This window comes from Cricetulus griseus, chromosome 2 (genome assembly GCF_003668045.3).
Source record: "Cricetulus griseus strain 17A/GY chromosome 2, alternate assembly CriGri-PICRH-1.0, whole genome shotgun sequence".
Taxonomy (NCBI): domain Eukaryota; kingdom Metazoa; phylum Chordata; class Mammalia; order Rodentia; family Cricetidae; genus Cricetulus; species Cricetulus griseus.
The window spans coordinates 21,415,544-21,439,474 of NC_048595.1; the positions used below are offsets into that span (position 1 = coordinate 21,415,544).

Below are 23,931 nucleotides of genomic sequence, written 5' to 3' on the forward strand. Positions count from 1 at the left end.
GTTTCAGACTGTGTGGAATCAGGCCACCTCCTCAGCAAAGGCCTCTTGGATCATGTTATGTAAAGCAGGACCCCCTTCCCCAGGGCTCCTTGTTACAGAGCTTCATTTCCTTGAGGGTGCGTGTCTCAGGTTGCTGTTACATCTATTTATATTTGCTGTACCACCTCCTGCTGGGACATGAGTTTCATGAAGTCTTCATGAAAGCAAAGACCATGTTTAAAACCATTTATCAGTTACCCACTCACACGTTACTTACTGAGTATGCTGGATACCAGGCCCTGGGGGACAATGCTTCCCCAGAGGAGCCCCATTCTAAAGATGGTGATAAGTATCAAATCCATCAAATAGCAGGTGGTCTGTTTATAACTGCAGCAACCCTCTTCCCCCACTGTTAGTTCCACCCCCTCCTCTGTTTTCCCCCTGAATGCAAGCTCCACGAGGGTGTTTTTTTTTAAAATTATGTTTTAATTTTAAATTGTATGTGTGTCCATGTGTCAGAAGTGGTCACAAGCAGGTACTGAGCTACTGGACAAGTGCGCTGGGACTCCATCCTGGGTCCTCTGCAAGAGGAGTATGTGCTCTAACCACTGGGACATCTCTCCAGCTCCCAGAGATTTTTTTTTTGTTGTTGTTGTTCTGTTTTATAACTCCTCCGTGGCCTACAGCAATAATTGAACCAATGAGCCGGTATCTGGTCAGTGTTTGAGAACCAGTGGGTTCCCAGATGTGAGTTCCGTTCTGATTCAGATCTTAGTGTTGCCTCATACTGATGTATAGTCATGGAAAAGTCACTCTCTATAATCTCATTATTCTCAACTGTGTAGCGGGATTAAAGAGGTCTATGCCTCCTAGGGCAAGGGTGAAGATTAACTGAGTCCCACCGGGAGAAGCGCGTAAATGGCGCCTGGCCTTACGTAGTCACTGACAACTAGTTTGCTGGTGGTTGTGCAAGAACTTGAACTGGGCAGAGTTCCAAATTCATTTACCCGGAGTAGCCAGAGGCTACTGTAGGAGACAGGAGCGTTGATGAGAGAGGTGAATTTCATGTTACTGAAAGTGAACGCCAGAATTCTAAACGCCCAACAAGGTTTTTTGGTAGGTGAGGAGTGTGCTCTGTCATTGGAGGGAGGTGGGGATGTATATTCAGCGGGTCCAAGGTAGAAAGAAGTTAAACAACGGAGGGGACAGAGAAGCCAAGTGTCCCTGAGTCACAGTCTCAGCCGTGGGCTACAAATGCTGTTGATGGGAATACTGGGTCTTCTCGACGGGGTGCGGGAGTGGGGGAAGGGCACGCCGGGGCCGGCGGGCCCAGGGACCCGGGCCGCAGCGCGCGCCACCGCCAGCAGGGGACGCCTCGAGACCGCGGAAGTCGTGCCCGGGGGCCTGACGTCAGCGCCCCGCTCGCTCGGGCTCCCGCTCTGGACTCGGCTCCAGTCCCGCTCCGCGCGGCGCTGCTCCGCTATCGCTCCCGCTCGCCTTGGGCTCGGGCTCCGGCTCCGGTGGCGTCGCCTTCCCAGCAGCGGGTCCCCAGGACCGAAGCAGCGGCCCCCAGCCATGGCCCGTGCTCAGGCTCTGGTCCTGGCGCTCACCTTCCAGTTCTGCGCGCCGGAGACCGAGACTCCCGCAGGTAAGCGCGCGCGGTCCCTCCGAGCTCATCCCGCGAGCCGGGGACGGCTCGTCGCGCGTGTCGGAGTGCAGGATGCTCGGTCGTATGTTCCGAGTGTCTGTGACCGCTGTGTCCGTAGTTTGTGTGCAAGCTGAGGTTGCTTGTGTGCCGCGGCTGCGAGTGTGCTGGCGTGCGTGTCTCCTGCGTGGGGCACCGGGTGTGTGCTGGCTCGTGTCTGCCGGTGTCTGTCGGTGCTGCCAAGTGGGTTATGTATTTGAGTTTAGGTAGCTTGGCTGGAGTTGCGTCTGACACTGTGTTGCATTTGTTGGCTTTTTTTTTGTATTCCCCAGGCGGGAGTGCTGTTGCTGGTGCGTTCAAGAACCCGCGTGTTTGTTTTATGCGTGTGCTGCGAGGGTTCTGTGGATTCTGCTCGAGTGTGGGCCCGGGAACGCGTGTGTGGTATGTGTGCGAGTGCAGGCGTGGGAACGGGTCGGAACCTGTGTGTGTGTGTGTGTGTGTGTGTGTGTGTGTGTGTGTGTGTGCGCCGTGTCCACGAGTGTCCCCGTGGGAGTGTTTGGGGTGTGCAGTGGCTGTGTGGGTCCGAGTGAATGCCAGGGGTGGGGAGAATGCGTGTGGGGGAGCGTGTCTGGAGTGGCTGTGAATGTGTCGGATGTGTGTGGCTGCGTGGCTAGGAACGCTGCGAGCGTGGGGCGCTCCTGGGCCGTGGTCGAGTGTGGCCGGGAGCTGAGGGTGTGTGTGCATGTGTGAGTGTGTGTATGATCACGCGCGCGTGTGCGTGGCGCACCCGGCCGGAACAAGTTGTCGCGGCAGCGTCCCTCGGAGGCTGGCCGGGGCGGCCCTGCGGCTGGCGAGGGAAGGAGCGGGTAGAGAGACGCGGCTGTGGCCGCCGACTCCGACATTTCGGGCCGTTTGTTGTTTCGCAAGTTCCGCGCTGCGCTGGCTGGCGGCTGATCCGAGGCGGCGCCAGGGCCGCGGGGCGCCCGGGTGGGGAGGGCCTCGGGGCGCACCCGGGTGCAGGCGGGGCTGCGGCGTCGGGGCCCCCGCAGGGTCTGGATGGAGGCCGCGGGACGGCGTCCCCATCGTGGCTCGCCAGAGGCGCCGGGGACGCCGCGGTCCCCGGGGACGCTGCCTACGTCTGCTTTGCAACTTTGTGCGGCCTCCAGACTAGCCCGGCCCGCGCGTGCGGACATGTGTGTGTGTGTGTGTGTGTGTGTGAATGCGTGTGTGGGGGGCTCCCGCTTGGCCTGCGGTGTGATCGCACGCTTGAGTGTGCTTTCGAGTCTGGCGTCCTTTGGAGGGTGTGTGTGAGCGTGAGCATGTGCGTGTACGTGCGTGCGTGTGTGTGTGTGTGTGTGTGTGTGTGTGTGCACTCGCCTGTCTGAATGTGTGTGTTCAGCGTCTGTGCGTCCGCGAGCGTATTCGCATCGTGTGCTGTGTGGAAGGTGTGTCGGTGTGCTTTTGTATGTGCGTGGCCCACAGTCCCTTCCTGAGGCCTCGACCCAAGGTCTCTGTCCCTCTAGCGGGTGTGCTTCCAGGGCTTTTCTTCAAGGGCTTTCTCTTTCCCTGGCTCCAGCGTCGGGTAGCGGGGAGCCGCCCCGGGTGGAAGGAGAACCGTGACACGTGCTGCCGCCTCGGTCCCGGGAGAGACTCCAGGCTGCCTGCCCCAGACAGCTGGCCTCCGGAGATCTAGTTCACACCCCCCCTCCCCCGGGGGGCGTCCAGAGATCTGTCTGTCCTGGCCTTGCCCTGCAGCTTTGGGCCTTGCTACTCAGCTTCCGTTTTGACCCCCTGGTATCCAAGGGTGACCCAGGCAACCTGTCTTTTAGACCTTTCTCAACCCTTCTAACCTTCCCCCACGTTGAGATTTGAGATCAAACCCTTCGTATTCCCCCACCCCACCCCATCCCCATGATTTGATAACACACCTGGGCCTCAATTGCCACGACAGTGGACTGTCAGGATTGAGGTGTGGGAGACCCACTGCAGGTTATTCTCATTCCTGAGCCTCGGTTTCCCCATCTGCTTCATGGTGTTAATTATGATCATGTACGATACTTGGTAGAATGTTAAGTCCCCTTGTTGGGAAGGCCAGAAGATGGGTTGGAGGGATGTGGCAAAGCCCCAGAGGCTAATTTGAAGCTAGGGGAGGGGGGGGACATGGATTCAATTTTGTCTCTGCTACTTTCTCTCTCTCTCTCTCTCTCTCTCTCTCTCTCTCTCTCTCTCTCTCTCTCTCTCTGTGTGTGTGTGTGTGACCTTGGGTAAGTCACTTGACTTCTCAAGTTCCCCGGCACCTTTGAAGCTTTTACTATTAGAGACTAATTGAGAAACCCTGGAAAGAGGGGAGGTGGCATCCCCCTGTCCTCAGTCTAGAGAGTTAATTCAGTCCCCTGTCTACCCCCCCAGTCACCCAGAGGGGGTTCTGTGTATGGTGTCTCTCAGCTGTTCAAATCTGGCACAGTCATTTGTCCCATTGTGCTCTGGTTCTATCTGTCTTTTTGGTCTCTGGAGTTGTGGACAGCAGGAATGAGGGAGAGGTACCAGAGGGCTTGTCAGGACAACCCAGACTTCTTTCTGGGGCTCAAAAGAGAGGCCAGGCAGGAAGCCAGGAGGATGGCCTGGATCCTATGCCATACTTCCGGGCTGCCTCCTGGCCTGTGTCTGGTGGCAGGGCAGGTCCATGACCATCCTCTAGCATGCTGCTATCCTCCATTCTGTCCCCAGCTGGCCATGTAGGGTGGCCTCCACAGCCAGCTAGGTCAGCCAGAGTGGCAGGAGTGCTTTGTGGCTTCCCTCTGTGTCTTGAAGTGTCCTACCCCTACCCTATGCCTCCCCCACCTTTCCCTTCTCTCCCTCCTCAGTCATCTTCCACTTGCAGGAAGACCGGACCGGCTGCTTCCTTCCACTGTGCCAGAGTTCTTCCTAAAATGCCCGTTTTAAACCTCTCTTCAAATCCTCTGAAGAACTCCCCAATAGTTTCAGAATTCTTTCCCTCTTGGCCCTGTCAGTGCTCTAGTCCCTGCCTGCCTGGCCCACCCTGTCTTGTTTTGGGATCAGATGTTCTGGCTAGCCTTATTTACCAGTCGTCCCCAAGTAGCCACTGCCCACCCCCTCCTCTCTGCACCTTGTACAAACCATGCTTTCTCCCCAGGACGCTCTGATCTCACATCTTCACATGCCAGTCCCTAGTTGGCCTCTCAGTTTAGATAGCACTTCCTCCTAGAAGCCCTTCTTGGTTTTTCTCTGTAAGGAAAGTCACTGTGGACCTTCAAATACTTAGGTACAAGGCCTGAGCCTCCTGTTTTTAATAAATGGATGTGACATACAGGAGTGAATGAAGTTAGGTGATATAGTTCAGTCCTGTAATTCAAGTACTGGGGAAGCTGAGGCAGGAGGATTGATTGCAAGTTTGAGGTCAGCCTGTGTTGCACGGTGAATTCCATGCTAGCCAGGGCAACAGACATAGTATTAAAAAAAAAAAAAAAAAAAAGGCAGAAAAGAATGAATGAAGTAAAGTGGGTCAGATTCAGAGCTGGAGGTGCCAGATGGGGGCGCAGTGGCTCTACTGAACATAGACCTGAAGGCTGAGTTGTGGGTTTTTTTTTTTTTTTTTTTTTTTTTTTTTTTTCCCCTGGTAAGAATCTGGAAAATTCTGCTGGTGGATGGTGTTATGTTGTGAAAAGGCCATGTCCAGAAAGTGTCATCTGGGAGCTGTGAGCTAAAGAGGTTGAGTCCCTGGCAGAGAGTGAAGGGAGAGGGCTCTTGCAGGAGGGCCCCTCCCCCCAGACTCCTGGTGCTGCCTCCCCCTACCCTGGCCCCACCCCTAGCAGCTGGCTCAGCCTGTCCAATCCAAGGAGTCCCTGGCCTTTTGTGATCAGAACAACCGTTGGTGAGCATCGAGTCTCAACGGTCAGTCTGAACCAGGGAGGAGGGATGAGGGCCCATGTTAGACAGGCATTGCTCCAATCCTCAGTCACAGACCACCTTCCTCCGGGAGCCTGAGCGACTGTCTCTGAGCTGGAAAGTAGAGGGCCACCATTGTAGGGACTGTGGGGAGTCAGACAGATCACAGGTGTGATCCTGCTGCTGGGCAGCCAGAGCGGGTCATGTATGTTTATACGTGTGTGTGTGTGTGTGTGTGTGTGTGTGTGTGTGTGTGTGAGAGAGAGAAGAGAGAGAGAGAGAGAGAGAGAGAGAGAGAGAGAGAGGAGAGAGACAGAGACACACAGAGAGAGACAGAGAGAGAGAGACAGAGACAGAGAGAGAGAGAGAGAGAGAGAGAGAGAGAGAGAGATGGCCAGGGCACAATAAGGGGTGCCAAGCCTTCTGGTCACCTTGGTGTGGCTAGATCTGAGTTTGGAGTGGAAAGAAACAGCTGCTGTGATACCCAGGGAGCACCCAGCATCTCATTTCTGAAATGGTAGCGCTTCTGGGTGCCCCAGAGTGGGTGCTCCGATCCCAGGGTGTGAGAATATTGAGGTGTGCAGAGGACAGTACAGTCAGTGGCTTTGACCTGCCCGCTGGTGCCCCTAGGTCTGTGGGCCCATGGGCATCTGTCCAGATCCCTTTATCCAACAGACGCTTCCATGGTGACGGCAATGCTCTTTCCTTGCAGTGGTGCCTTCTCACTCACATGTGGCTATTAAATTTAAATTAGGTACAATTAATTAAAATACTAATTTAGTTCATCAGTTGCACTAGCCAAGTTTCAAGTCCTCGGCTGTTACACATCGCTAGTGGTTATCAGCATATTGGCAAGTAGAGGACATTCCCTCCCACACTTGTAGAATGTTCTGTGGGCTGTGAGCGTCTAAATCAGTGGTTCTCAGCCTGTGGGTCGAGACCCCTCTGGGGGTTGCACATCAGATATTTACAGTATGATTCATAACAGTCGCAAAATTAAAAGTTATGAAGTAGAAACAAAATCATTTTATGATGTACCACAACATGAGGAACTGTACTAAAGGGTTAGAGCATTAGGAAGGTTGAGAAGCCCTGCTCTAAAAGGATAAGGCTGGCAGAGCTTTAGTGTGGCCTGGGCTCTGTAGAGAGTGGAGCTTGTGTGGACAGACCACTGCTCTGCATTGGCCCCATACTCCCCCAACCCCAACAACCTTCATTACATCATGCCTGTCACAAGCAAGTGCCCTCTGTAAGGCTGTCATAGTGTGCTGCCACTCCTTTGCCCCAAGTCTCCTCAGCTCCCAAGGCTAACCCCCAAGCCTAACATGGCAGGCCAGGCCCTGCCTGGCCAGCCCTTTAGGGACCAGCCTCCTCTGTGTCACTTGCCCCTAAACCTGCTCCTACCCATTTGCTTTACAATCCAGACCCCTAGAGCCTGCTGTCCCCTTAGACAGGTCTCTACTGTGCCCATGTGTTCTTTGTGCTGAGACACTGTCCTTCTTTAGCTGAGAGTCCTCTGAGGGCTGAGCTGGATGTTTGTCATCTCTGGTTCCCTTGGTGGGTGCTCATGGAGTGTTTGCATTGGTTTGAACCCTTGGATGTTACAGGGAAGGCTAAGACGGGGTGAAAGGAGGTCCTGGGGTGCAGTGGGAGGCTAGTAAGCTTCCTTTAAGTGGCCACAGCAGCATAGTGGTGGAGCATCCCTGTAGTGCTAACTTTGAAGGAGCTGTGCCTGTGTGACTGGGCGTGTGTGTGTGTGTGTGTGTGTGTGTGTGTGTGTGTGTGTGTGTGTGTGTGTGTCTTGAATAGATTTCCATCACACAAAGTCCAGGACTTAGCATTAGATCCCAAGGGGGACAAGAGAAAGGCATTTTGGATGGGGGTGGGGTGTTGTTGCTGCGAGTTGAAGGCCGAAGCTAGAGAAAGAGTTGAGATGGAATCCTGGTGCCAGCATTGGGGGTACTATAGGTAGGACCTCACTCAAGGCTAGAGGGACAGGTCTGGGGCTGAGAGTACAGCTGGGGGGAGGTAGCTGGTGATGGAGATATACATGAGAATGGGGCAGCTGCCAATGAGGCAGGTGGTGTCTGAGGAATGGCTAGGTTGAGGGGTAGCTGGGAGATGCAGAGTAGGAGATGAGGGACATCTGGGGGTATGTGATGACAACTGAGAGGGGACAGAAGCCTAACTGGAGATGGCTTCTGAGAGAGTGGGATGCATGCTGTTTAGAATGGGCATGCATGTTTACGTGAGTGTACAGTGAGTCTTCTCTGTCCCGCCAGCCAGCAGAGACTTCCTATTAATTTTGAAAGCTTGGCCTGTAGCTTAGGCTTATTTCTAACTATCTCTTTTAACTTAAATTAGCCCATAACTTTTAATCTCCGTTGTCTATGTGGCTTGATACTTTGTAATGCACACGTTGCTTGCTCTGTGTCTCCTGGCATCTCCACCTTCTTCTTCCCAGCATCCTCTGTGCCTGGAAATCCATTTAGCTTTATATTAAACCAATCAGAGTGACTCACCTTCACAGTGCACAAAAAGATTATTCCACAACATGAGTGCAGATCCTTCTTGTCATGTGTGTAAATGTGTGTTTGTGCCTAGATATCATGGGTTGGGACATGGGCTTTGAGACCACACCATCTGAGTTCTCCTCCTGGTTTCTACTGTTTCTCGCTGTGTGACATCTGGGTGGGTAGTGACCTCTCTGGGCCTTGGAGTGATCCCACTTGGGAAATGAGGATGGAGATGTTATTCTGCCTTCAGGGTGATGCGATGCCTTTTATATTTGGACATCTTTAGTCTAGAACACATCCTGGTACATAGCAAGTACCAAGTAAGTGTGAATTATTCTTCAGTGTGTGTGTGTGTGTGTGTGTGTGTGTGAGAGAGAGAGAGAGAGAGAGAGAGAGAGACAGACAGACAGACAGACAGACAAACAGACACAGAGACAGAGACAGAGAGACACACACACAGAGAATTTGCAGGCCTCCCATGTGCTTGGAAAAGCTTGTTCTTGACTCCTGATGAAGTCCAGGCCTGGGGAGGGGCAAGGTGGTGGTGGATGGGGGAGGGGTGAGGATCCAGCTTGTCGGGGCAGGCTCTTCTCCGCCATCTGCCTCCTGTTCATCCCACATCCTCTGCCAGGCTCTAATCTAATGGTCCCCTCACTCTGTCTCTCCTGTCCTGCCCCATACTGCCCTACCCTGGGCTGGGGGCCAGGGGATGCACTGTAATTGTCCAAAAGATTTTCAGTAGAATCCAAATCCATTGTTTGCCTGCCAGTCCTCAAAGGCCCTGGTCAGATAGAATACCTGGATGGCGTGCTGAGTTTGGCACCGCCTGCCCTATGGGTGGTAGTGCCTTCATCCTGCACCCTTGGAGAGTCCCTGGAAGATGTTGGAGGGTGAGAGCAATGGTGGACAGAAGCCCACATTGCAATGGAGGCGGGCTTGGCAGAACTGGAGGCACTGGGTTTTCTGGGAGGCGGAGTGACTTCTTGCCAGTGTAGCCCCCAAGAGACTTCTACAGTGCTTCCCACAACACCTTCACAATGTACCTATGCTTGCCTCGCAGCAGACAGAGGCACTGTATCCCAGCTCTGGCCTTCTCTTATGAGTGCAGTCTGGATTTCTGGACCTGATGTCCTGTACTGCTCTGTGAATCAGCCTATGCTGTTCCATTGCAGGAATGCTGGGCTGCAGTGATGTGGGGCTTTCCCAGAGTTTCTGTGTACCATTTGTGCAGCAGATCAGAGCCTCCATCCTGCAGCCTTTCCTTGTGGTTCTCTTCCATGGTATGGTACTTGCTTTGCTGGGTACCAGGGTTATGCTGGGAGGGTGGCTCTTTCTGGGTATCTGGATGGAGAACCCTCACACAGCAGGACACCTGAGATCAGTGCATGGCTTTCTATAGTCACTCTGCATGTTTACACAGTACAGCAGTCTGTTGCATCAGACATGTAGGCTCACCTGGTCTTTGGGCACAGCACCTTATGTGGCCGCTCACTGCCAACACAGGGCCTACTGCCACTGCACTGTATGTCAGCATCCGGTGCTCTGCATTTTTGCAGTCGGCATCTGCACTGCCCTGGTCATGTGGACCCTCCTATTTCTAGGCACCACTTCTCTGCATGCTGACATCATGTTTCAGGAACACAGTATGCGTGGCCTCATTGTCCCGCTGCTTCACTATACCTCACTGGATATGTGTCTAACAGCTCAGCCTTAGACACTGCACCCACCACAGCTGTCCTGAGGCTGTCCCTGTGTCATCTCAGCTTTTCCCTGAGTGTATTACAATGGAGGTGTCCCGGTATTGGCTGTGGACAGCTTTCTGTGGAGAGCTGTGGGAGAGTCACATTTCTGTGTGTCCTCAATGCAGTTCCTCTCTGCTTCACATTGCCCATAACTTGGGCACTTTTTTGCTGGACTTGGGGGCAGCTTGAGTTTAGCATTGCTTCTGAGCAATCCCGGACTGCCACCCAGAGAGTCAGCCTTGTTATGCATCTGTTCTCTGTAAGGTTGTATTGCATGACTTTTCCTGGGGATACTCCAGTAAACATCTATTTACTCCACAGACCAAAGAAACAATTCCACCCAAGTCTAGCTTGGTGCACGGAGTTTACTGGGGGTTCCTTGCAGAAGCACCGGTACCTCAAAAGCAAGCTGCATTTAGGAAAAGCCCACCCCAGCATGGGGAATTTCTCCTGAAAGCTTCATCCCTGGCAGCTTGCAGTCTTCTCTCTCCAGGAGCTGTTACTGCTTATATAACCTTGGAGCAGGTCTCGGGAATCCTGTAACTTCCCCAGCTTCTGGAGCCTGCTAAGTTGCGTGACTATCTCCTCTCTTCTCCCTCCAAAAGGAGATGTTTCCATTGAGAGGAAATGGCTTCCTGCCAGGTTGTGAGTGCTCTGTCAAGCTTCCCAGAGGCCTTGGAACCAAACCCATCATTCCACAGGGCTTCATCATGGAGCTTCAGTTTCGTGCCACCTCTCACCCACCCCTGGAGTCTGCAGATACCCTGTTCCCGAGGACTGCGTTTTATTTCTGTTCAGGACTAGGTTGCCATCCCTGGTGCTTGGTTCTGTGTGGTATTCCATCCTTTCCTTCCTGCATTGCTGTATCAGCCCTGTGCCTGTGCTGGGCAGACCCTTTCTGTGAGGAGGCTGTACCGGTCCCACCTTCCATTCTGTCACCCCCCCCCCATATGGTGACATATACCCAAGATGAAGTGGTTCCACACTGCACAGCCCCGACCAGCATTTCTGTGCCTAGCGGATGTCAGTGCTGGGGGTTGCGTGTGCTGTGTGCTTTCCGCCTTGTGCAGAATTGCGGGAGTCTGTCTGTTTTTCTCTATCTTCAGCACACCACATCATAGCCCCACACAACCCTCCCTCTCCATGGAGCTTGTGCACACCCGCACTACTTTATCCCATGCTGTCTTTATTGGCCGCAGTGCAGGGCATTTGCTCTGCAGAGGATCTGTATGTTTTGCTTGCTGGACTTCCGCACAGTGAGACCCACTCACTTCTCAGTCTTTTTTTTTTTTTTAAATGATATATGGTGTCCAGCTCTGGACTGCCAATACAGCAGCCCTCTCCTAGACTCTGGAATTCATAGAGATGGGAAAGGGTCCACTGTGAGTTCCTCAGCTATAGCTGGCTTCCTCTCATACTCAGAGATGGCAGGATGGTGGCATTGCTAGGCTCTGTGTTGGCTCCTTAGGTGGTTTCAGCTTTCTCAGTCTGTGGTCATCCCTGGTTGCTTAACTCTGTGTGGTTATATGAGTATTTTTTTACTGCCAGCCCTACTGTGCTTCTTATCAGTTCCTCAGGGTTCTGGTAGTCAGTTATGGAATACCTGACCTCCACTTGGATGTGTTAGCCTAGGGCTACGCTACAGTCATATCTTTGTCTTAGTGCAACTGGTTGAGGTTAGTTGGGATCTTGGTGTTAGGAAGTCTGGGCACAGTTGGCCATCTGCTTTATACAGACCTTGGGGATAGAGTTCAAAGGCAGCAGAGCTATCCCTGACTTCAGGAAGGGAGGAGGTGAGAGCAAAGCAGGGCAGAGTGGGGCAAGAATGTCCAGGGGTAAGTTCAGTAACTTAGGAGAGGGAGCAATGGTGGACAAGGCTGGCATTGTTGTTGGGGTTGTCTATTGGGTCCCTAGGCTATGGTTGGGTTGTGCCTGGGAAGTGTGAGGTCCCAGACTGTTAATTTATGTCTGTCTAGAGAAGGTTTGTTTCCTCTGGGGCTACCCTTGGGAACTGGCCGTTTTGTTGACAAAACAGAGAATGAAAATCTCACTGCAAACAAGCTCTGTTTACGCAGGGTCTTCAGAAAACACATGGCTGCAGGTGCAGTAGGCCTAGAGCACACGCCTTGTCTGCCCTGGCTAGAGGACAGGCTGGCGCATCACACATGCACACAAACATTCACCAGCTAACGCGCACACACTTCTTCCTCCCTCATACAAATACCCACCTCCTCCAGGCGTATGCCCACTATAGAATGCACCTATGTATTTCCTGCTCATAGGTATGTTCCACGAACCAGCTTTATTTCTGAGAGCCCTATGCTGGCAAACGCGCATGCCCACACACCTTTCCCCAGGACACCTCCGAGGATACCAGTTATTGTTCGTATTGTTATTACTATTACTATTGATTTATTTGAGCTAGGGTCTCGTGTAACCCAGCCTAGCCTGGAAACTCATTTATGTAGCTGAGGATGATCACAAATTCCTGATCCTCACACCTATTCTTCCATCTCTCAAGTACTGACATCAATGGAGTGTACCACCACCCCTGACATTTGTAAACTTAACACAAATGAAATCAGAGTCGTAACCCCTGCTCCTGTTTCATAGTTGAGGAGCTGAACTGGGCCTGGCCTAGAGACCCAGGGTTAGGGCTAGCCAGAGATCAGTGACAAGGGTCATGCTGTCTAAGAGGTCACCCTGGTTGGATGGTTAGTCTGAGAGGTCATCCTGACTGTGGTCAGAGAAGGAAAGTCACATGCCCCAAGTCATGAAGGCACTCAGGGGCACAGCAGGACTGAGATGCAGATTCCCTGTTCTGTAGTCAAGTGTTTTTTTAATATCAGGCTCACAGCTAGGTGTGTGTGTGTGTGTATGTGTGTGTGTGTAAAGAGGGGAGGTGGAGGGAGGCATGGTGAGGGAGACCCCTGGGGGCACCCCTCCCAGGCCCCTCCAGAGTTTGCTTGTCCCTGACATCATCAGGCCCAGAGCATGCCGGATGTGGATAAGCCATCCCCCTTCTTCCCAAATTGTGGTTGACGGTTGCTCAGGCAACCGCCTGGCCAGATTGGGGAGATTAGCGGAGGAATGTGGCTGGGCCAGTTGGAGCTGAGGCTGGGGGAGCCATGGGGTCCTGCATTGATTCAACCCATCCTCTCTGAGAGCTCTCTACAGAGATGAGGTACCCAAAGAGGGGCCTTGTCTTCGCTCCCTGTCGCCAGCCTAATGTAGAGTGTGCCTCAGGGACTTGAATTGGGCTGGGGAAAGCGAGTGTGTGTGTGTGTGTGTGTGTGTGTGTGTGTGTGTGTGTGTGTGTCCGTCCGTCCGTCCGTCCGTCCGTCCGTCCGTCCGTACACATAACATGTACACACTTTTTTGAGTGGAGTGTGTGCTGTTTGTATTCAGGATGAGACTTCAGATCTCCTTGCCAATCTGACACTAAGCTCCAGACCATTTGATAGCTTGGTCCCGAGTTCCCTCCTGACCCCGTTATACTCTGGAAAAGACACCTGCTTGAACCACGAGAATCTGGGCATTCCCCTTTCCACCTCCTGTGGCTCCCCAGTTAAAAGCCAGGTTCAACTCCTTACCCTGGCACCCAAGGCTTTTTAAGAGGTGGCCTCAGTCTCTGGTTTCCCATCATGTCAGCCAGCCTGCGCTCCTCCCTGTGCAGGGGACAAACGGGTTACCTTTCTTCCTCCCTTGATGCCTATGGTTCTAGGCTCAGCTCCCACATAGCTTCCTTGGGCCGACACCCCTTTTCTTTGTGTACCATTTCCCCACCTTATAACCTTGGCCCTTTTTAGCTTTCATTTCCTCATGTTTGCTCAGGTGGGAAGCCCCCCAAAGCAAGATAGAACTTCTTTTTCTCCCTGTCACCCCTCCCCATGTTGGGGATCAAACCTAGGGCCTCACACATGCTAGACAAAGCTCCACCCCTCTCCTTATCATTCTTGTGCCTCTCATAGTGCCCATCACAGGGCATCCCGCACTGCATTGACAGGGGAAACATGTCTTGTGTGTGAAACCCTGTCGGGGTCTTATTTTGTCTGTGCCTACTCTCCTTGGATAAAGACAGGCTGTCTAATTTGTGTCTTCTGCACATTGCTTCTGTGTGGCCCCTGCTTGTCTCTGAGAGGCACACACTCACACACTGTCCATCTGTACGACAAGAATAACATCAGGGCTGCTTTCTATATGAGTTTCACATGCAGGTTGGTCATAGCAGTCAGGGTAGGCATGATGGCAATTGGTGCCCCCTTGTGGTGGTGCTGGAGCCCTGGCAGGAGGAACTGGCTGTTCCTATCCCTGGGAGAGCTGGGGAGGAGGTATTCTCTTAAGAGTTGTACTGGACCTGGACTAGACCCGGGCTGGGGTTGACTAGAGATTTGTGAGAATGGTCACTCTGGCTAAGAGGTCACCCTGGATGGAATCAGTCAGCCTGACTGGTTACATAGAGAGGGCAGGAGTCAGAGAGCCTGGTGGCTATTTGACTAACATTTAGGGAGTGTCATATGGATAAGACTGGGGTCACTCTGGCCAGGCACTCTAGCTAAGGTCGGCCTGGGTGTGGGGTCAGTCACTTGGAGGAATCATGTAATTGTGGTCTGAGACTCCAGTCTGGCTGTTAGTCTGAAGTCAGCAAGCTCTGGGTGGGGTAGGAGCACTGTCTGGTCATGTGCCTGGCTCAGGACTGATGGAAAGAAACCACAGGGCTGGCTACCTCAGGCCTGCCAGGGCCCTGGAGGAGAGGCCCAGGGCAGCTACTTTGCCTTTGTGAAGGAACCAGCCTGGGATCTAAGTCATATTTTTTCCTATAGTCTGCCCCAGTGATTGGCTGGGACCCCAAGGGCAAGAAGTGAGTGCTCCCTTCCTCTAAGAAGACCATTCACTGGCCACCCTTTCTCTTTGTGCTGCTTGCACAGTGGACTTTTTTCAAGGGGAGAGCTGGGCCCTCCCAACACAGATGACATTAAAACTCACTTATCTCATGCCCGAGGGCACAGCGCTGACTGGAGCTTTTCAAACAAAGAGGCAGAAAGCACCCTGGGTGCCCCTACCAGGACTTCCCTGCACCAGTCTGCTTAGTGCTGGCTCATGCACATCTCATTTTTCCCCCATTCTCTGGTGGGGTTCAAGGAGATAGAGACCCCGCCCCCAACGACGAGCCCAGTCACACCCAGCTCTGCCTGTGTGTTTTCATGTGCCATCTTATAGGGCCGGCAGAAACCGCAAATGAGTGATACACAAGTGAGTCCTCAAAGGGAAGCCACTGGTTGCCTGCCCCACCTGTGCCACTCACCTGCTGGCTTATTGTCTGCCCGACCCAGAATAAGCTCATTCTGCCTCTTCTCATGTGTCTGGGGAGTGTGGACTTTGGATGGGCACAGATTCAAATCTGGTTCCTTCTCCTCCTACCGGAACCAGTGGCACGCCTACGCTGGTGTTTCCAGAGGGCTCACATGTGTTGATGTTGTAGATCTTCAGCAATTCCATGTGTGGGTGGGGAAACTGAGGCTCAGAAAGAGGAAGCAACTTGCCCAAAGTTGCTAGGGACGGCAAATGGCAAAGTCAACATTCAGTCCCAAGTCTATCCCCAGTCTCCAGTGTCCACCACTGAGCTACTCCACGGTACCGTGGGCAAATGCCATTGCTTTTCAGAGCCTTGGTCACCTCGTCTGTCAAATGGGTCTGACAGGCAGGCGGCACAGGCCTGGCTTGATTTCTTGCCAGTTCTCTCAACACTGTTCAGTTTGCTGGGGCTGCAGACATGATGGCTGGGGACTCAAATTCCCTCCCGAGCCAGTGAGGCTTGGGTTTATTTGGTACCAACTCCAGGTGCTGATGAACCAGCTGAGATACAGTGGACCTCACCACCAACTGAGGAATTCACATGCAACAGAGGATTCTTCACTCACTGTCTTTCAGATTATTAATCTCGGTCTCCAGTCACCAGAATTAACATACTCTGTCACATATGTGTTCAGTCTACACAGGACCATACTATGTCACATCCCTGGGAACAGAGATCTAAGTTGATTGACTTTGGGCAGTGACTGAACTCCCTTGGTGTCTATCATGTCACCTGACAGGTGGTGACATTGTACATTTGGTGCTTATCATCATGCTATGCTGGGCCCCCATTTCCCATCCAGTAAAATGGGAGAGTGTAGGTTGATTTGGCTCTATGCTTACAACAACAATGGCTGGTTTTATTGAGAAGGGTCTTGTTGGATGACTGAGCTGTTGGAGACCCTGGGATGTGGTGGGGGAGTGGGCAGTGGAAAGTCTTGGTATTGGTAAGGGGCAGTGAGGAGAGGATTTGGGGGCGCAGGAGGGAGAACTTGGTTAGTTGGAGGGAGCCATGATGAGGAGGGGAGAGGGTGGCCTGGATAGAAGGAGGGGACCGAGGGGGAACCTGAAGGGCTGTGTTGGAGTGAGTGGCCTTGCCTGGGCCTAACTAATCAGGCCTTGCCCTTACAGCTGGCTGCACTTTTGAGGAGGTGAGTGACCCAGTTGTGCCCTGCGAGTACAGCCAGGCTCAGTATGATGACTTCCAGTGGGAGCAAGTGCGGATCCACCCTGGCACCCGGACCCCTGCAGACCTGCCCCATGGTGAGCCTACTCTCTGTCACTATTACTTTTCTCCTTCCGGGCCTTCCCTAGTTTTCTCTCAGGGCCTCCTGCTCTTTCTGGGACTTGAAAGACACTGAGGAGAAGTGGTATTGGGTCTCTAGATATACCTCTGCCGTCTTCTTGGGAGCCCTGGGTCCCTCTCAACTTCAACTTTACTCTGTTCCTACCTCAGCACAGGCATTTTGGGCATCTTGAGCACTGGATCGGGAGTCAGGAGGCTAGATGTAGATTCTGGTACTGGTTTCTTGCTCAGATGTTAGCCTTGAGAACACTCATTCCAGAATCATAAAGACATGGGTTCAAATCCTGGCCCCACCATCCAGCCAGCTCTGAGCCTTTGTTGTCTTGATAGTGACAAGGGAGACTAGTAGCCCATGTCACAGAGCACAGAGGTGGCACCCAGGGAGTCAGTTGTGTAGTTGCCATTGGTGAGGATATTTGGGAGTGCCTGGTGACTAGTAGACCTCCTCACTGGGTGCAGAGCCAACGGAGAATTAAGAGTAGACATGAAGCTAGGGCAGGAGGGTCAAAAGTTTGAGGTTAGCCTGGGCTTTTTGGTGAGATACTGTCCCCCAAATAAAATGGGAAGAAAAGAAGAAAAGGAGTCGGGGGGGGAGGTTGAAGAGATGGCTCAGTGCTTAAGAGCACTGGCTGCGCTTTCAGAGGACCTGGGTGGGTTCAATTTGCAGCACCACATGGCAGCTCACAACCAGCTCCAGTTCCAGGGGATCCAATGCCTTCTGATGCCTCTTCAGGAATTGTACATATGTGGTACACAGATACGTAGGCAAAACACCCAAACACATAAAATTAAATATATATATATATCTTTTTAGCTGGGTGCGGTGGTGCATGTCTTTAATCCCAGCACTCAGGAGGAAGAGGCAGGCAAAAAGAAAGTTCCAGGACAGCCAGGGCTGTTATGCAGAGAAATCCTGTCCCAAAACACCAAAGATAAACAAACCACACACACACACACACACACACACACACACACACACACACACAATCTTTTTAAAAGGAAAAAGAAAAGGATAAGAGAGATGGAGGCCAAATGAGCCACTTCGTTACTGATCAGGCCTATGTTGTCTGCGAAGGAACCTTAAAACAGATAGCCAGAATTTCCCTCCCCTGTGTCCTATTATAGAGGTGGCCCAGGGCCTTGGCTGTTCAGCTCACAGCATGGTCAAGATGACATATGCTGGCAAGAGTAGGCCAGGGAAGTGGTGGCTCTTAGTGGTGGGTGGACTAGCAGCCTTAGGCTAGAGGTCCTTCGAGGCCTGCCTGGTTTGCTGGCTGCCTGGGCTCTGGAAGTAGACTCTGCTTCCGCTATGGCCTTCCCTGCCAGTCTGGTCATTGCCTATCTGTGTCATTCTGGGTGTGTTCTCTTCGGGATCCTTGATCCTTGTATATGTCTGTTTTAGAATGATTACTGTTTAGCTTATTTGAGAGAGATGCATACAGGTTCTTACCCTGTAGGGGTGACCTCTGTGCACCCCTAGACCCAGCCATTCAGCCAAGGTCTTAATAGGCACTGAGCTATATGTAGATATAAGAGTTCTGGCTTAAGGCCTGGAGGTGGTGGTGCACACCTTTAATCTCAGCACTCAGTATGCAGAGGCAGGTGGATCTCTGTGAGTTCGAGGCCAGCCTGGTCTACCAAGCAAATTCCAGGACAGCTAGAGCTATTACACAGAGAAACCCTGTCTTGACCACACCCCCTTGCTCTGCCATGGGAGTTGAGGAGTGCATGACAAGGTGGAGGGTGCTTCAGGAAACAGAGCAGGAGGAGGAGGCAAGAAGGTGTCACATTGGAACAGGGAACTACCTTAGGGGAGAGGAGAGTCCACAGGAGCTGGCTAAGAAGTGTCTGGCTAGGATGTGCCCCTTCTAGGGTTCCAGTAGAGATAGGGACCAGGAGATTCATTCCCTACCGCTGCCCGAGGACCCTGGCAGCAGTCACCTTCACAGGGCTCCAGGCTCAGGGAGATGAATGAGATCCACACTAGCTGAGTCCCTGGGGAAGCACTACTGAGCAGGCTCAGAGTGTGCTGTCAGCCAAGCCTGGGAGGAGACCATGCTCGATGGCTTTGGGTCTCTCCTTGGCAGCTGCACCCCTCCTCCCAACACCCCAAGGGAAGCCACAATCCCAGCCAGGTCCTGAGGCACTCCCCACCATCTCCACAACACTTGGAGGCTCTTCAGGTTGGAACCTGGGGTGTTTGTGTTGGAATCTGGTGGGGGCAGGAAGGGAAGTTAATCCTTTCATTCAGCCTGTCCTACATATTCATCAAGCTTGGGCTCAGAGCCTGTCTGAGGACACAGCCAGGGCCTGAGGCATGACAGCCTGGTAGCAAGACTGTCTCACACATTATGAACGATCAGAGCCAGAGGGAAGTACCCAGCACGGGGAAGTGTCTGCGGCTTTGGAAGCAGTGACCTCAGGGGACCTGCCCTGTGCCAGGCTCTTGATTCCTGAGAAGAATGACCTAATCCTTACCTCCCAGGACAGCACAGAGCTTGGGAAACTGGTGACCTGTGGATGGTGAGGGGCCATATGGGCTTTGACAAAGGTTGAGTTTGTGTTTTCTACTGTCTTAGCCCTTTTCTTTGGGAAACAGACTCTGGGGAGGGGAGGAATCTACCCCAAGGGACCAAAGCTCTGATAAGAACACAAAACTCCCATCAGAGCACAAACCCTTGATTCCTGGTGGGTCCTTCATTTCTGTCAGTGTGATCTTGGCCTCCCCTAAGGTTGCCTTGCCTCTTCTTTTTCTCTCTCCAGGTGCCTACTTGATGGTCAATGCTTCCCAGCATGCTCCAGGCCAGAGGGCCCATATTGTTTTTCAGACCCTGAGCGAAAATGACACCCACTGTGTGCAGTTCAGCTACTTCCTGTATAGCCGGGATGGGCACAGCCCAGGCACCCTAGGCGTCTATGTGCGTGTGAATGGGGGCCCTCTGGGCAGTGCTGTGTGGAATATGACTGGATCCCATGGCCGACAGTGGCACCAGGCTGAGCTGGCCGTCAGTACTTTCTGGCCCAATGAATATCAGGTGGGTTGAGTTTTTAGTCAGTTGGTCAACTTGTGCTTGGAGGTAAGGGCAGGGGCAGGCCACCCTGAGGTCAGACCAGGTCGGAATTAATATCAGTCCAACATCATGAGTCAGTCTGGGGTCATGTTTGGAGTTAGTCTGGGGTCAGTGTGGGTCGAGTGTCAGAGGTCATTGTTAATAGGGTGACCAGTGTTGAGTTGGAACAGTACCCAGCTGGAAGTTCTGACTAGAAGGACGCTGCTGTTTTGAGGAACTGTCTGAGCTGGAATGGATCTTCTAGACTTGACCTTGCTTTCTCTGCCTATATCCCTGAACCAGCTGTCCTGGTAGCGAGGCTCTGTGTGAGCTGGGTTGGCATCATTTGGTGGAGAGGGGGCTGGGGTTGGGGCCCAAGCTGGGCTGGAGGGATATCACTCTGGCTTCCCACTTCCCTCAGGTGCTGTTTGAGGCCCTCATCTCCCCAGACCACAAGGGCTACATAGGCTTAGATGACATCTTACTGTTCAGCTACCCTTGCGGTGAGTCCCTGTCCCCTCCAACACAAGGCTGAAGGTAGCCTTGGCTCCTGCCTGCAGAGCACGCAGGCCCAGCTCATGCTGGGTCTCTGCCTGTTTTCCCACAGCAAAGGCCCCTCACTTCTCCCGCCTTGGAGATGTGGAGGTCAATGCGGGCCAGAATGCATCCTTCCAATGCATGGCAGCAGGCAGAGCTGCAGAGGCAGAGCGCTTCTTCCTGCAGGTGAGGGCGTCCCACGTAGACATGGCCCAGGAAGGTGCTAGAGGGCAGGACACCTCTCCTAGGCTTGGCTCCTGTTTGGGGTTCTGCGTCCTTCCTTCATACCCCAGCATCTATACACTGTGTCTTGCCTCCCCCCAGGCTGTGCTCTGCCAGCTTGGATCCCCTTCACCCCAGCGTGGAGGGAGGTTCTTGGATCCTCAAATGCCCCGGGATAGTAGGGACTCATCCACGCGATGCCCCCGTTGGAATGCTGCCTGATTCTCCCATCCCTCTTTCCCCTCAGCGGCAGAGTGGGGTGCTGCTGCCTGCCGCGGGGGTGCGGCACATCAGCCACCGGCGCTTCCTGGCCACTTTCCCGCTGGCTTCTGTAGGCCGAGCTGAGCAGGATCTGTATCGCTGCGTGTCCCAGGCCCCACGAGGGGCTGGTGTCTCCAACTTTGCAGAGCTCATCGTCAAAGGTCAGCGGATTGGCCTTGAGGAAGGCTGGAGCTGCAGGGGCAGGATAGGATAGGGTCGTGCCTGCAGGGGCAGGATAGTCCACAGGGTTGTGCCTGAAGCTCTAGCTCCTTAGAGGACTTGGTTGGGGGGGGGTCCCAGGACATGTTATTGGAGGGTTTGTGGGCAGCTTGAGTGGCCTGAGAGGACAGGGAGATTCTCGCGATGGGAGCAGAATGGGGTTAGAGTTAGGCTCAGGCTGTGACCTGAACTGATGGACCTGTGAAGGAAACAGTGTCACTGAGGGATGGGCTGGCCCTGTGGGAGGAGGGCACAGGGAATGAGGCTATGTCTAGTTTCACCTTCCAGGTGCTAACCCAGCAAGTGTGCGGGAGTCCTCCAGGCCTGGGCTTGGGAGTTCCGAGTGGGTGTGGCTGAGCTATGGGAGTTCCGGGGGCCACGAAGCAGCATCTGTAGGCTCCTCCTCTTCTGCATGTCCTTGCAGAGCCTCCCACCCCCATCGCGCCCCCACAGCTGTTGCGTGCAGGCCCCACCTACCTCATCATCCAGCTCAACACCAACTCCATCATTGGCGACGGGCCGATCGTGCGCAAGGAGATAGAGTACCGCATGGCACGGGGCCCGTGGGCCGAGGTGCACGCTGTCAATCTGCAGACCTACAAGCTGTGGCATCTTGACCCAGACACCGAGTATGAGATCAGCGTGCTGCTCACGCGCCCGGGGGATGGAGGCACAGGCCGCCCGGGGCCACCACTGCTCAGCCGGACCAAGTGTGCAGGTGGGTTGTTCCTGTTCCATAGAGGTAGCAAAGCCTCCTGATACACACGCATTTATTGACTTCAACCTTACCACAAGGCAGGGACTCTGACTGGAGGCTAGTCTTCTAGCCTGGAGGCAACTTTTCCATAGCTTGTGTCACAAAGCAAAGCAAAACAAAACAAAACAAAAGAGACAAAGAAAATTCAAAACCAAAGCAAAAAGGCAAACCAAGAAAACAAATCAGAAAACTCACCAGAATGCTCTGACATAGGTGCTATTGTCATACCCATTTCACAGATGAGGTGACTGAGGCAGAGGTGTTAGTTGACTGGACAAAGAACACACAGCTAGTAAGTGGCAGAGATGAGGCTAGAACTCTTATTCTGTCTTCTTAAACACTATCAATTAAAAACTGTGTGTGGTAGATTTTGTCTGGATTCCCTGGGCTTGGCATTGAGCCCAAAGTCAGCTTTTCTTGTTTAGGAGGGTGAAGGAGTAGTTGCTAAGGACCCATGATGCTCCTGCAGAGGAAGACTAATCAGAAGATGGAGAGCAGGGTTCTGTGTGATGTCAGTGTGCTGTTGTTTTTGGAATTTTCTTGGTGAAGATGTAGATTCTCAATGTAGATCCACGTGCTCTTGTAAGAAAAAACAGAGGTCCTCTAGCTTCTATCAGGTTTTCCTCAATAGTTACATTTTGTATAACTATAGTGCAATTTTACAAAAGAGTTTGACCTCTGGGGCTGGCAAGGTGGCTTAGCAGACAGAGGTGCTTGCTGCCAAGTCTGATGACGTGGAGACTCACATGATGTCTTCTGACCTCCATATGTGTGCTGTGGTATGCTTGTGTGCCACCCCACACGTGCACCTGCAAAATAAATAAATACAATGTAACAAAAATGGGTAACAAAAAGGTGACATCCATAGGCTCCACCTGCATCTTAACAGAGACCCCCAGTTTCCTGTGTTTGTGCCTCTGTGTGTGTATTTAGTTCTGTGTGACTTAACACCTGTGTAGGTTTGTGTGCTCACCACTACAGTGGCAACCCTGAGCAGGCGGTATCCCCTACAGACAATTCACATCGCTGTTTTGTAACCCCATCCACTTCTCTCTTTCTCCACCCCACCCCCTTGGTAACCACAGATCTGTCTTTCATTTCTAGAATTTTGTTCTCTCTAGGATGACATCATGTAGTATATAACCTTTTTGCAATTGCTGTTTTTGGATTTTTTTTTTGGTAACAGATTTATTGCAATATAATCTGCATTCATACATGCCATTCTTTATACAGTTTAGAGGCTTTCAGTATCTCTGGAGTTGAACAACTATTCAATCTGATTGACATACCATCATTTTAACTGGGGACCCTTCCACCGCTTAACAGTTGCCCAGTTCATCCGAATCCTAAAGCCCTAAGTAAACAAGAATCCACTTTCCCTCTCTCTTGATTTGCTGTTTGTAGATACTGTGTATTATAGAAACATGTATGATTGTAGCCTTTTGCAGGTGGCTTTTTCATTTGGCCTTTTTTGTGCTACAGTGTGTTGCCATTACTGCATTCCTTTCGGTTGTGTTGTGTAACTCTCTCCTGTTTCAGATGTCCATTCACCAGTGGACAGATACTTGGGTTGTTTATGCTTTTTTTGTTTGTTTGTCTTTCTGAGATAGGGTTTCTTTGTAGCTTTGGAGCCTGTCCTGGAACTTGCTCTGTAGTCCAGGCTTGGCCTGGAATTCACAGAGATCCGCCTGTCTCTGCCTCCGGAGTGCTGGGATTAAAGGCGTGAGCCACCACCACCTGGCTGTTTATGTTTTTTGACCATCAGGAACAATATTTCATACCAGTTTTAAAAATATTTATTTTCAAGTGTGTGTGTGTGTGTGTGTGTGTGTGTGTGTGTGTGTGTGTGTATGTGTGTGTGTGTATGTGTCTTACGTGTGCAGGAGGCCAGAAGAGGGTGTTGGTTTCTCCCTGGAGCCCCACTTACAGGGTTGTGAGTCACCAATTGCTTTTAACAGCTGAGCCCTCCCTCCGGCCTCTCCCTCCCTTCTCATGGTCTTAGTTTGCATTTCTTTAAAGTCTGGTGTTGCTGAACATCTTTCCACACGTGAATGCGGCTGCCTGTGCTCTTCATTGAATAGCCTGTTCATCACTGATCATTTCTTGATAGAATTACTCTTTTTCCTGTTGAGTTTTGAGAATCCCGTATGCATTCTAGATCCTAGGTGTATCTAGAACACAGTATTAATATATTAACAGATGTGTAATCTGTAGGTATTTCTCCCAGCAGGGATCTTGTGTTCCCTCATTGTCACTGAATGGATTGAGAGCCAATATTTTAGATTCTGATGGAGTCCTGTTTCTCAAATTTCCCAGGACTTTGGAAGTCAGTCTTAAGAGTTCCTTGCCTAACCCTAGCTACCAGAGATCTTTTCTTATTTCTTTTTCCATTTTTTTCTATCAAAAAGTTTAACAGTTTTATCTTTACTTCTGTCT

The 23,931-nt window shown here is 52.2% G+C and overlaps 1 protein-coding gene across 8 annotated transcripts in view; it reads left to right on the forward strand.

The window, feature by feature from the left end:
- The first annotated feature begins 889 nt into the window (after positions 1 to 889).
- The window catches only part of Ptpru (protein tyrosine phosphatase receptor type U), a 77,946-nt gene continuing 54,904 nt past the window's right edge, over positions 890 to 23,931 (forward strand). For 5 of the 8 annotated variants that reach the window (XR_004768147.1, XM_027399464.2, XM_027399465.2 and 2 more), the window contains exons 1-7: positions 1,394 to 1,627; positions 16,275 to 16,406; positions 19,213 to 19,484; positions 19,921 to 20,002; positions 20,107 to 20,222; positions 20,506 to 20,680; positions 21,163 to 21,456. Coding sequence is in view for 6 of the 8 variants with exons in the window: in XM_027399464.2 (XP_027255265.1) it covers positions 1,555 to 1,627; positions 16,275 to 16,406; positions 19,213 to 19,484; positions 19,921 to 20,002; positions 20,107 to 20,222; positions 20,506 to 20,680; positions 21,163 to 21,456 (1,144 nt within the window). In the remaining 2 variants the exon portion in view is untranslated. Of the gene's footprint in view, positions 1,096 to 1,392; positions 1,628 to 5,309; positions 5,537 to 16,274; positions 16,407 to 19,212; positions 19,485 to 19,920; positions 20,003 to 20,106; positions 20,223 to 20,505; positions 20,681 to 21,162; positions 21,457 to 23,931 lie in introns of those variants that run through there. The other 3 variants (XM_035439575.1, XR_004768146.1, XM_035439576.1) reach the window with 3 other exon arrangements.